At 41.4% G+C, this 12,650-nt stretch overlaps 1 protein-coding gene across 1 annotated transcript; it reads right to left on the reverse strand.

Annotated features, from left to right (window-relative positions):
- Positions 1 to 3,840: 3,840 nt before the first annotated feature.
- LOC148117250 (retinal homeobox protein Rx2-like) lies at positions 3,841 to 6,710 on the reverse strand. Its single transcript, XM_087902967.1, has 3 exons — positions 6,072 to 6,710; positions 5,020 to 5,065; positions 3,841 to 4,071 (listed from the first exon to the last, which is right to left on the reverse strand). Exons 1-3 carry the CDS (start codon positions 6,482 to 6,484, stop codon positions 4,015 to 4,017), a joined length of 516 nt encoding a protein of 171 aa, XP_087759093.1. The 5' UTR covers positions 6,485 to 6,710; the 3' UTR covers positions 3,841 to 4,014.
- Between the last annotated feature and the right edge of the window lie 5,940 nt (positions 6,711 to 12,650).

Below are 12,650 nucleotides of genomic sequence, written 5' to 3' on the forward strand. Positions count from 1 at the left end.
ACAGAACACCAAATAGACTGGACCAGAAAAGACCACAAAAGAAAAACCCCTCAGCACACATAACAATCAAATGAAAGAGCTTACAAACCAAAAGCACAATATAAAATGCTACAAAGGGAAAAGACTAAGTAACGTTTAAGAGCAAACCTATTAGAATTATACCCGACTTCTCAATGGAGATTCTAGAACCCGAAAGGGCATGGACAGATGTGCTACAAACTCTGAGAGACCACACATGCCAGACTACCATACTCAGTAAAATTTTAAATTACAAAAGATAGAAAGATATTGAATGATGAAAAAAAATTAAGTTTTCTTATATATAATCTATGCCCACAGAAGGACCTAGAAGGAAAAGTCCAACCACAAGGAGTTAAGCCACACACAAGAAAACACAGGGAATCTCAGGAAAGCAAATCAATACAGTGTAAACACATAAACCCCACCGCCACCAACATCGCCACCATCACCATCACCACCACCAAAAAAATAAGAGGACTGCTCACATGTATTTCTCAATATCGATGGTCTCAAGTCCTCAATAAAAAGACACGGACTAACAAAATTAATGTGAAAGCAGGATTTGTCCTCCTGACGCATCTGAGAAACATATCTCAACATCAAGGATGACAATCAAAACTAATCAGAGGACACAAAGAAGAACACTAAATACTCATTAAAAGATAAATTCATCTATAGGACATTGAATTCTCAACAACCAAGTACCAAACACAAAGACATCCACGTTGGTCAAAGAAACACTACTACAGCTTAAATCACTTATTTATCCTCACACCCTGACAGTGGGAGACTTTGATATCTCAGTCTCGTCAATAGACAGGTCATACAGACAAAAACTAAATGGAGAAACGCTGGTGCTAACTGACACCATAATCCAAATGGACTTTATAGATATTTACAGAACATTTCACCCAAACACCAAAGGATGTACTTTATTTTGTGAGGATATACCTTCTTTGGGGAGAACCTAGTGGAACTGTCTCAGATACTAATCACATATTTGAACACAGAGTATCAACAGATACAAGGAACTTGAAATTACTCCCTGGATTTTATCTGAACTCCCGGATTAAATATGGATACCAACAACAGAAACAACAGAAAGCTTACAAACTCATGAAAACTGAAAAGCTCACTACTGATAGAAGAATGGATGAAGACAGAAATAATAAAGCATTTTTCTGTGTATATGTGTTCACCGATGTGTATGGGTTTTATACATTCATGCGAAAGCAGAGGTCAGCCTCTGGGGTAAAATCTCACAAGCCAGCTGCCATTTATTTATCTATTTAGTCATTAAATTACTCTTTATTTATGTAAGACCGAATCCCTGGTGTGTCTTTATGTAAGACCGAATCCCTGGTGTGTCTCTAGAGTTTTGACTAAATTTCCTGTCTCTAAATCCACACACCTATTGTTTTTGATAAAGAGGCCAGAAATACAGTCTGGATAAAAGATAGCCTCTTCTACAAACGGTGTTGGTCAAATTGGATGTCTGCACGTAGGGAAGTCAAAATAGGAAATCACTGGTCCACTGCAGTTGTAGATTGACTACTGGGTGCCTGCAGAAGTGAGGCCCTTTGGGGGAACCCAGACCCTCATGGTGATGGAAGAGATGAAGGGAAGATCCAGCAAGGAAGGACTATCCCTGAGGTTACTGCCACAGGAGATGATGCCCTACCTGTCTGCCCTGGCTACCTTGATAACCAGGTCTCCCTCTGGCTACTGGATTCCATTTACAGGGATCTGAATATTGTTAAGATATTAATAATACTGGAATATTATTTTATGCTGGTCTACTTTTCTAAAAAGCCCCCTCTGGATTTGACTTATGACTCTAGACCTAATCATGCTTTAAAAAATGAACAAAAATTCCTCTCCATCTAGTGTTTGGTGATCTGCCTGACTTTATGACAGGGAAAGTAAGGCAAAGCAGAACAGTCAAGAAACTGAGCGATTGGCTTCATTCAACTCCCTAAGATTTTGCAACTGCAAGACATACATGTTACAATTAGACCCTGTCTACTTGCAGTACAATATATTGTAATCTTGTATTTTTGTCTCTATAAGCCTTGGATCACTCGGTCCAGGGACCAAATCTAGGGAGAGCTCTCAGTTTAAGTCCTGGAGTCATGAGCATACAGCACTGTTATTTATTTGATCAAGCCTCTTCTTATTAAAATTGATTCATGGTCAGGGTGAATCTCTGAGTGATCCCAGACCCACAACATTGTGTTCAATTTTAATGTGTTAGCTTCTATTTTCCTTATTATATTTTCTTTTATTATTACTCCTTAGAAGACTGTACGGTTGTATACATTCTACATATAATATATGATATATGCAATTGCTTTATTGATTCTTTGGGAATTTCACAACATGCATCCCAATTCTGCTCATTTCCCAGTCCCTCTATATCCTCACTTTTCCCCTGTGGTGTCCCTCCCGGAAAAGAAAATTTAAAAAAACACCAAACCAAGCAACAAAACAAACAAACAAACAAAAATCCCCACTTCACTCCTCTGTCTTTCGTGCTGCTCCAATTATTTTAGTGGCCTTGGGACCCGTGGTCTGACATGCAGTATACCGTTTTGTCCAATCAGATCCGCCTGAAAACGTGCACTTTGATGAGTCATCGGTCTGGTTAAAGGTCTCTGGTATCTGGACCCTGACTGAAACTCCTCTCCACTATCCCGCAGCTGCCCCAAGTCGGGGAGATCCTGCAGAACCAGTCCCTTCACATGTGCCAGCAGGTCCTAGATGGGTAGATGCTATAGTGGGCCAACTCAAAGCCCTGATATTGCCCTGGGAGGTAGGTAACCTGGTCAGTATTGGTCCTCAAGCCGCCCCCTCAGGTCATCAGTGGAGCCAGCTCTCCTACACCAATTCCATCAGGGCCAGCTGTTGCATGTCTGTGTTGAGGGGTGGGGTCATCTCTCCTGAGTGCAGGGACCAGGCCTCCATGTCTGGGCCACTGGGACCAGCTCGGCCGTGAGTGTCAGGGTCAGTTCTCTTGCCACAGTGTCTAGCATGGTTCAGGGACAACTTTGCCAGGGCTAGTGAAGGGCAGGGCTGGCTCAGCACGGCCCTTGGCTTTCATCATGCATGACCTTCTATGGAAACATAGACCAGAGACATCATCACAAATCTCAGCTGCACCAGGACCACAGATCCAGACATGGCCTTGTGCATCGTCTCTGGCTCAGATGTCATCATGGCAGTTGTGGCAGCCTAGGTCATCCAGATCTGTATGGCCCCAGCAGCAGCATGGCTCTCCACCACACATTTGCTCATCACAGTGACCCTCTCTGCCCATGAATGTCTTCAGCCGGTCCAGGCTGGCCTGTGGGCGTTGTCCACCCACCTGGGCTTTTTCTTTTTCGAATGTATCCAGATGGGATACAAGGGGAATGTATCCAGATGGGAGGGTAAGTGGGGAGGAACTGGGAGGAGTAGGGGGAAGGGAAACCATAACCAGGATATGACAAAAAAAATCTATTTTCATTATGAGGAAAAAATGGTACAATCCCCCAAGTAAAATGCATTCAAACCATCAATATCATCTGTGCCAGCTTCTCCTGAGATTTCTTGTTTGCAAGATTACTTCTGAATCTCTTGCTCAAAGGATGAAGTGAGCCTGAATCAAGAAGGCTTATGTGACCCACTGTCTCCCAATCACCACATATTGGGAATATTCATCTTTGCAAGCAACACTCATGACTTAGAAATGATACCCCATGAAACTAGACTTTGTCATTCTGTTTAAATGGAATTTCCTGAAGAGTGTACCTCATAGCCTACAAAATACCAGAAAGTATGTGGAGGTTATGTTTTTATTGTTAACAAGAGTGTTCAATATTAGTTAAGCTTAACAATGGGCACATGGGTCACCAATTAGTCATTTGGCTCCTGAACAAAGGATGATGCCATTCTAGGAAGAATCTTCTTCTATGTCTCTAAGTATAATGATGTCTTCAACTGGAGGTGTGTTTTCTACCGGACGAGTGTTTTCTTCTTCCTTTCTTTGGCTCTTCGGTTGGCAAACCACACCTAAAATCAGAGGGAGAGAAGAGTGTTTTAGCATTGGCTTCCAACCTCAGAGCCAAGAAAAAAAATTCACTTTAAGGCATCTAACATGGAACTTCCTACTCAGCTCACAAAAGCAAGCCCCGGCTGTGTGTCAACCTCTGCAAATAGGGCCATGATTTTGTCTTTTTCCCGCACTATAAACACTTCAGTAGGGACTTCCACCCATGGTAAACCTGACCAGCATATTCTTTCATGTTATACAAAGTTCTCCAGCATCAGGATGAAGAATACTATCTCTGCTTCAGTGAGACTTCCAGAATCCTGTCCTGCCCAATATTAATCTTTGTGTTTTAAGTGTTGTTCTTCCATACCTATCAGTCCTTACCTCCACTCAATCCTTATATAACTGTTGGTAATGTGTTTGACTAGACACAACACAGAATGCCAGAAAAATTAACATTAAGGGATGCCACTATGTATTACCATCGTCCCAAGATATGATCATTTTTATCTTTATGCAGTGTAGTACTTTAACCTGATATTCCAGACACAAAACAGAAAGACGGGAAGAATCAAAGAGTTAGAGGGGCAAGGAGTATTTCAGTAGGAGGCCAAGTGTCTGGCCAGCTGAGGGTCAAGAATTGCATCACAGTGAACAACAAATGCTATGAGAGTTTTCCACCTAGATATGATGATCCTTTATGTAGTGTTGTTTCAATTAATGTCAAAATAGAGTTAATACAGCTCAGTTTGTCAGGTGCTGTAATCTCAGCACTTGGGGGACTGGAGGCAAAAGAACCCCGAGTTCTAGGACAGCAAGGGTTACATAGACAAACCCTGTGCCAAAAATCAAACATTCAAAGAGGGAAAAATGAATTCCATTCATTTAAAAGTGCCTAGGTTAAGGCTAGCTAACCCTAAAGAAGGCCATAGATTGTCTGTCCAATTGCTGTGTTTGTATTCACTGACCTTCAGTTTGTCTTTAGGCACGTTCAGAGCTCTCGCAAGTTCTTCCCTGTGTAAAGACAACCACGGATGTTTATCATTCTGCTTTACATGCAATACAATGTCATATATGAATTCTATGCCTTTTACAATATCACCATCCTCTACCCTCACACTCGGTATTAACTTTCATTCTCAGAGGCAGTCTTACTTTTGATATGTCTTAATTTCCTGCAAAAGTTTCTAAATGATAGAGACAAATAATTTTAACAAACTTTCAAAATTAAAAATAAATGTCAAAGTCTATGGTGAGCAAAGAATGCTAATTTAAAAACAGCACTTGGGGCCGGGCAGTGGTGGCACAGGCCTTTAATCCCAGCACTCAGGAGGCAGAGGCAGGCAGCTCTCTGTGAGTTCCAGGCCAACTGGTCTTCAAGAACTAGTTCCAGGATAGGCTCCAAAAGGTAAAGAGAAACCCTCTCTCGAAAATATCAAAAAAGGAAAGAAAGAAAGAAAGAAAGAAAGAAAGAAAGAAAGGAAAAAGAAAGAAAGAAACAAAACAAACGAAAAGAAGAGAAAAGAAAAGAAAAAGAAAAAGAAAAGAAAAGAAGAGAAAAGGAAAGAAAAGAAAAAGAAAAGAAAAGAAAAGAAAAGAGCACTGGGGAGGGGAAAAAGAACCCAAAAGGAGTTGATGGTTATGTACACAGTCCCTGAAAAGATGAGGAGACTACTGGTGGGGAGGTCACCAAACACAGTATAAAGCCCTAGCACTCGTGAACTTGATTCTAATAAGTTGTTTGGGCCCACTAAGCTCTGGTCTCTATATTTCACAGAAATTAAAATATGACTCGTAATGAGAGGTGTGGACTAGGGACACTTGCTTCACGCCAACACTACATGTTGTTACTGAGCTCAGCCCCCACACAGGGCGCCCTCCCGTACCCACCACCAAAGGAGAAGACCCCTGTGACTTGGAGATGGGCGATAAGGAATATAGGGCATTGAAGCGAAAAAGGACACCTCAACATGAGCCAGAGGCCAGGGAGGGTGGGGAGCTCTTAGTCCAAGCCACATACCTGGCAGCCAAATCTGGGCACTGGGATTTTTTAAAGACTTGTTCCATTTTCTGGATCTGGCACCTTGTGAAACGGAAATGGTTTTGAGGACCCTGGTGCCTCTGAGGAATCCTTGCCACACCAGCCGCTGAGGTGTTCAGATCTTCTGGGTCAAGCTCCAAAGAACATTCCGGGTGGCCACTGCTTTCGCCCACGTTGGCATCACATTCCTCAGAGTCCCTCTCGCTATCCTGGCCCTGGATGCTGTCATAGAGTCTGATATATGGGAGACCTATGCAGCATCCACAAAGGCCACCAACTGCTTCCTTGGCTGCGGCTGAGGAGGAGGCCACAACCCCGTCCTCATAGACTATTTCATCCCCATAATCTTGCGTAGTATTGAGTTGAAACTCATAATAAAGCTTCTTGGCCATGACTCCAACTGTGAGCCACAGGCAGACTGGGGTCCCGAAAATGAGTGACCTCGAGTTCTAGAATCTCGGCACTGCTACAGACAAAACAATGAGAGGACTGAGGAAAGGGTGACGTCAATGTGTCAATGCTCAGGTCCGAGCATGCTGCCCAGTTCTTCATGCTCGACGTCCAGGCGCTTGCTTGCATGCAGGAGCTGTTGAATTGTGCACCCTCCACTCACTGCTGCCTGACTGGCTGGCTGCGCTGGCCCTTCTGCCCACTTGCTGAGGTTGGTGCTGTCTGTTTCAGTGCACAAAGGATGGGTGTGGTCCAAACGAGGAGGACCTGAGGGAGACTGAACGGGGATGTGGAAACGTAGCATGGAGTTAAATCTTTCTCCTAGGCCATTCTTCCAGAATGAGCTTTAATGCTTGTCTGCATGGTGCCCGTTCCTTCTAGCTTGTAAGGAGGAGTTAACAGGTAGATTGTGTGGAAGTGCTAGATAATTTGGAATGGAGTATGGGAGAAAGGCACACACTTGACTCCAGGATCCTCGAGTGAACATGTAAGAATTTCTGTGACCCCCACCCACCACCCAGGACTAGAAGCTCAGAGAATGGGTTTAGAACCAAGTGGACATGGTCAGCTTTAGAGGCCACTAGTTCAGGAAAAAAAGCAAATCAAGACCACATTCTAGCACCTAGTATTACAATCTTCCCCACACCCAGGTGCCTAGACATCAGTGTATAAATGCAGTAACAACCAGAAGAAAATATGTCTCCTCTACAACTGAGAAATCTTAACTGAGCAGGCCCTGAGTGTTGCTACATAACTGAAGCACATGAACTGAGATTGATGCGTCAAATGAAAGAGATTTTTTAAAAAAAATATGAAAAATGCTTTTAAAAAATATGAAAAGCACATTTAAAAAATTCTGACACAAAGAAATCCAGGAAATTTAGGATAGTATGAAGAGACCAAATCTAAGAATAATAAGAACAGAGGAAGGAGAAGAAATCCAGGTCAAAGACACAGAAAATATTCTCAACAAAATCATAGAGGAAAAAAATTCCCAACCTAAAGAAGGAGATGCCTATAAAGGTGCAAGAAGCATACAGAACACCAAATAGACTGGACCAGAAAAGATCACAAAAGAAAAATCCCTCAGCACACATAACAATCAAATGAAAGAGCTTACAAAAAAAAGCACAATATAAAATGCTACAAAGGGAAAAGACTAAGTAACATTTAAGAGCAAACCTATGAGAATTATACCCGACTTCTCACTGGAGATTCTAGAACCCGAAAGGGCATGGACAGATGTGCTACAAACTCTGAGAGACCACACATGCCAGACTACTATACTCAGCAAAATTATAAATTACAAAAGATAGAAAGATATTGAATGATGAAAACAAAATTACGTTTGCTTATATATAATCTATGCCCATCCAAGGCCCTAGAAGGAAAAGTCCAACCACAAGGAATTAAAGTTACAGATTAAGAAATCAAAAAATTGTGATTTTTAGATTTTTTAAAGATCCTTTTTAATAAAAAGTCATTATTAGTTGGTATGGCCATACTTAAGGATGCCTACATGGATCACTGGATCTCCTGAAGCTCAGCTTATAGATAGGTGGTTACCGAGGTGGATTCTGGGAACTGTACTCTGGTCCTCTTAAAGAAGAACAAAATCTTTTAACCATTTAGCCATCTCTCCAGTCCCCTCGCACAAATGCAAACTTTTTCTTTCTTCCTTTTAATTGTAGAATCCTAGAGCACTGTGATATTAGGGAAGCTAGCAAGATTACTAAGGAAGTTGTAGTGCAAATATTTTTACTTATAAATGTGAACATCAACATCCATAAACACAAAAACATTGTCAAATACCTACATAGTTAGTAGCTAAGTAAATTAGGATTCCTTCTAATTGTTGAATTTATTTGTCATGTGTGTATGGACCTGGACCATGTTGTGCATGTCACAGCACATGTTTAGATGTCAGAAGACAACTTGGAAAATCAGTTCTCTCTTTCCATCACGCAGATCCCACAGATCAGGTTCAGGTCATCTGGGGGTGTAAGAGATCCTCCTGTTTATGTGCTGCTTTCATTGGTTAATGAATAAAGAAAGTCCCTTGGCCTTTTGATAGGGCAGTGCTTAGGTAGGCATGGAAGACAGAACAGAATGCTGGGAGGAAGAAAGATGAGTGAAAAAGACGCCATGGATCTGCTGCCAGAGAAAAACGTCCTGGAACTTTGCTTGTAAGTCATGACTTCGTGGTGTTACACAGATTAATAGAAATGGGTTAATTTAATATGTAAGAGTTAGCCAATAATGCCGGGTGGTGGAGGAACACGGCTTTAATCCCAGCACTCGGGAGCCAGAGGCAGGCAGATCCCTGTGAGTTCGTGGCGAGCCTGGTCTACAAGAGCTAGTTCCAGGAAAGGCTCCAAAGCTACAGAGAAACCCTGTCTCAAAAAACCAAAAAAAAAAAGTTAGTGAATAAGAAGTTAGACCTAATAGGCCAAGTAGTGATTTCTCTAATACAGTTTCTATGTTGTATTTTAGGACTAAACTAGCTTGCCGGCTGGGAAGATTGAGCATGCCCTCTCTGAAAGCATTGGCGCTCCAACATTGTCAACTAAATCCATGTAAAACCTGAGAGGGCTTTAAAAAGGAATTCTAGACTAAAAAAATATTGAGTTTAACACAACTTCTTTGTGTTTGCTGGCGGTGTGCCACAGCTCCTTTAATAGAGATTTTCCTGACCCAGCAGCAGCAACAGAAGAAGAGCCATGCCATTTTAAAACACGGCTTCCTAGTCCGTGTCACAAGCACAAACTCTGGCCATGGAGCATTTCAATGGCATTTGTGGGCCCAGGTGTTTGTGTGCCCACGTGGTGTCTGGAGGAATGTCGCTGAGACTGTACCCACTGCTTAGCGTTCCCCGCCTGGGCAGGCAGCTGGATCAGATATACTAGGCTTGCACAGGCGGGAGAGCATGGCGGATTCCTGCTGCCCTACACAGAGATATTTCAAGGCCATGCAGTGCACTGCATGGCGGATTTAATTTTTACTCAGGAAAAAAGGGGTTTATGTGCTGCATGGTGCTACCCAGAGTCTAGGTGGTGAGGATGGCTCCCACCCAGCAGTCCTAGAGCTGAGGTGAACTATCTCCACCATATTTAAAGCCCGAGAGGGGTGGAGTCAGCACCCAGAGCCACTGAGACCAAGCTGCTTAGCATTTTAAGAAATGCTTCTGATCAGAAAAGAAGTACAGATACACAGTAGGACATATTCAGACAAAAAAGTCCTCTAAATGTGTCACAGTGTTGGATAAATGTACATAGGCTTGGAAGAGAAAAACAATTGAATATAGAGAGTCATAAAATAACATTAATGCTTTTAAAAGGGGAGGGGTAAAGCCTTTAAAGAGACAGAGTACAGAGAGTCATAGATTCAATAGAGTAAAGGAAAATAAGCCATGTGAAAATGGAAAATTCACAGAGAGTCTGGATTATGTACAGTATTATGTTTTCTTTGAACTTTTTGACTGTGAAGGAGCTAAGTACAGAGAGACATTTCATTGTATGGGCTGCTAAACTAAACCAGCATTTATATTATAATGATATCTTGACTTCAAAATTTAAGTCTAAAGATATGGTGCTTTGGAAAAGAGGTTCTTTTGTTTTCACAGAAGATGAGAACCTGTGGATTGCTTCTATCCCAATATGGTTTGATAGACCACACCTTCCCTGAAAGGTTGCCGTGGACACCCTCAAAAGATTACTTCACCCAACTGCTGACTGAGATAAACCTAGCACATAGGATACACGATAAAATACCTGATAAACAGCACCCCCAAACAGCAGAAAGCAGTATAGACAAAACTATGCCCTTATTCCCAAATACTGTTTATGTATGTTCTTTTACACTTAAAGGGGGATATACTATAGATATGAATAATTTGCATTGGTATGGATCTTGGTTTATTGATACAAATTTAAGGTCTATTTTGTTATATGTCTATGTATTTCTGATCTTGATTAAGGTATTGTGATTGTGTAGGTCTCTTAAAAAATGTAATGTATAATTGAGAAATATAGGTTAATAGATAATCATTTATAATAGTCGAGTTTGTATTCATGTCATTTAGATTTTCTAGATATATAGAGATATATTTCAGTTAGCGAGGTATTCTTCAAATATTTCAGAGACCTTCAGAATATGGTATTTACAATGTCTTAAGAAGTTATGATTTTTCGTGACAGTGAGACACATCTGTTTCTGGCAGCACCATGCTACTTCAAGAGGAAGACAGACATCAAAGAGGCTCCTTAGGGAGTTGGTTAGCCATTTGGGCAAGAAACTGCTCTTGCCCGGACTGATTAACTGAACATGTAGTACCTGCAGAGAAATGACTGCTGAACTTGCCTAAAGATGAGATGATCCTGCTTCATGAAAGAACCTGTGAGACATTCTGCAGGATAGAGAAGAAAGAGACTGAATTGTTTTTGAAATTTCTGCTTCATGGAAAAGTCTGCCAAATACTATGGGCCTGTAGGCAGAAGATGGATACCCCAATGGTACAGAAAAACTTTGGGTAACTATCCTGGTATTGAGATGTCTCTGCAAATTGAAGAATTCAGAAAGTTGCTTACAATGGACTTCCTGTTTACTTCAGTAATATTATATCCTTCTGGAGTCTTTGATGGAGTTGAAGAATTTATAATGATAGTTATAGTTTACCTTAGTTATGATAAAAGATAAAGTAGATGAAAATATAATAACTGTAATTCTTGCTTGATAACTGCTTAGTTATATGTAAGTTTACTATGTTAAAGTTAAAGCATTCCTTTTTGTTTAAACAGAGAAGGTGACATGGTATAGGAAGTCCTTCTGTTTATGTGTTGCTTTCATGGGTTAATAAATAAAGAAACTGCCTTGGCATTTTGATAGAGCAGAACATAGATAGGCAGGGAAGATAGAACTGAATGCTGAGAAGAAGAAAGCAGATTGAGAGAGACATCATGGATTTGCCACCAGAGGTAGATGTGCTGTAACTTTGCTGGTAGGCCACGACCTCATGGTGATACACAGATGAATAGAAATGGGTTAAATTATTATGTGAGAGTTAGTCAATGAGAAGTTAGAGCTCATGGGCCAAGCAGTGATTTAATTAATACAGTTTCTTGTAGTTCTATTGGGGCTAAGCTAGCTAGGTGGCCTGGACGAACAAGTATCCACTCTTGTAACAATCAGGGTGGCCAGCAAGCGTCCTTACCAATGGAATCACTGCCAAAAACCACACCATGGCTTCAATTTTATGTACAAGGAGAGAGGTACAGTCAGGATCACATAAGAATATGCTTGATGAAAATCATTAAACAACATTAAGAGTACTTTTAGCTGGATAGGGTAGCACACACCTATAATCCCAGCACTTGGGAGACAGAGAGAGGCAGGTGAATCTCTGTGAATTAGAGGCCAGCCTAGTTTGCAAGAGCTAGTCCCAGAGAAAGCGCCAAAAACTACAGAGAAACCCTGTCGCGAAAAACAAAAAAATAAATCTTTTGAATATTCAGCTTACCAAACATTGAGCCCTACATAAACTACAGGGGTTCCTAAATCATAACAGCATCCCCCAAGAATTCTTGACCTAAGTATATTCCATCAAATTCCTCCTAAACACACTATCAGGAGATAGGGAAGAATATCTACTCTGAAGAGAATACTATCCTTGCTGAAGTATTATGGGGTTGTATTACACACTTTTTAATATACTGTGTGTTTTTATAGAAAATAGCTCTTTTTAAGATTTGAGCCATAAAATTAAAAAATAGAGCCTCTGAGGCTGCATCCTGCTAATGCCTGAAGCAGAGGTCTTCAAGGGTGATGCTTAACTCAGAAAAGCCCCTAATATTTGCATCCTGTGAGCATCAGTAGAACAAGACACACTCACCTTCCCTTTTCACTCACTGCTAGGACATCTTGGATTCTAAACTTTGAGAAGGAAGAGAGCAGGAAAAGACAGAAGAATGAGCACAAAAGGAGTGGAAAGGGCAGGCTCCTGTGAAGCATGGAGATGACTGACCGTGGGAGGTGGCACATGGGTGCCCAGCTCCAAAGTCCGAGCTTTGTGTCTTAGGACCCTAGGCTGCTGTCTGATTATCACTTACATTG

This window comes from Myodes glareolus, chromosome X, assembly GCF_982192425.1.
Source record: "Myodes glareolus chromosome X, mMyoGla1.1, whole genome shotgun sequence".
Taxonomy (NCBI): Eukaryota; Metazoa; Chordata; class Mammalia; order Rodentia; family Cricetidae; genus Myodes; species Myodes glareolus.

Excerpts from the sequence above, each read along its gene's own strand:
- LOC148117250 (XM_087902967.1), bottom strand. The coding sequence starts at position 6,484 with ATGGCCAAGAAGCTTTATTATGAGTTTCAACTCAATACTACGCAAGAT. Across the intron at positions 5,066-6,071 it reads TGCCCAGATTTGGCTGCCAG|GGAAGAACTTGCGAGAGCTC; the intron begins GTATGTGGCTTG and ends GTCTTTACACAG. Across the intron at positions 4,072-5,019 it reads TGCCTAAAGACAAACTGAAG|GTGTGGTTTGCCAACCGAAG; the intron begins GTCAGTGAATAC and ends CTCTGATTTTAG.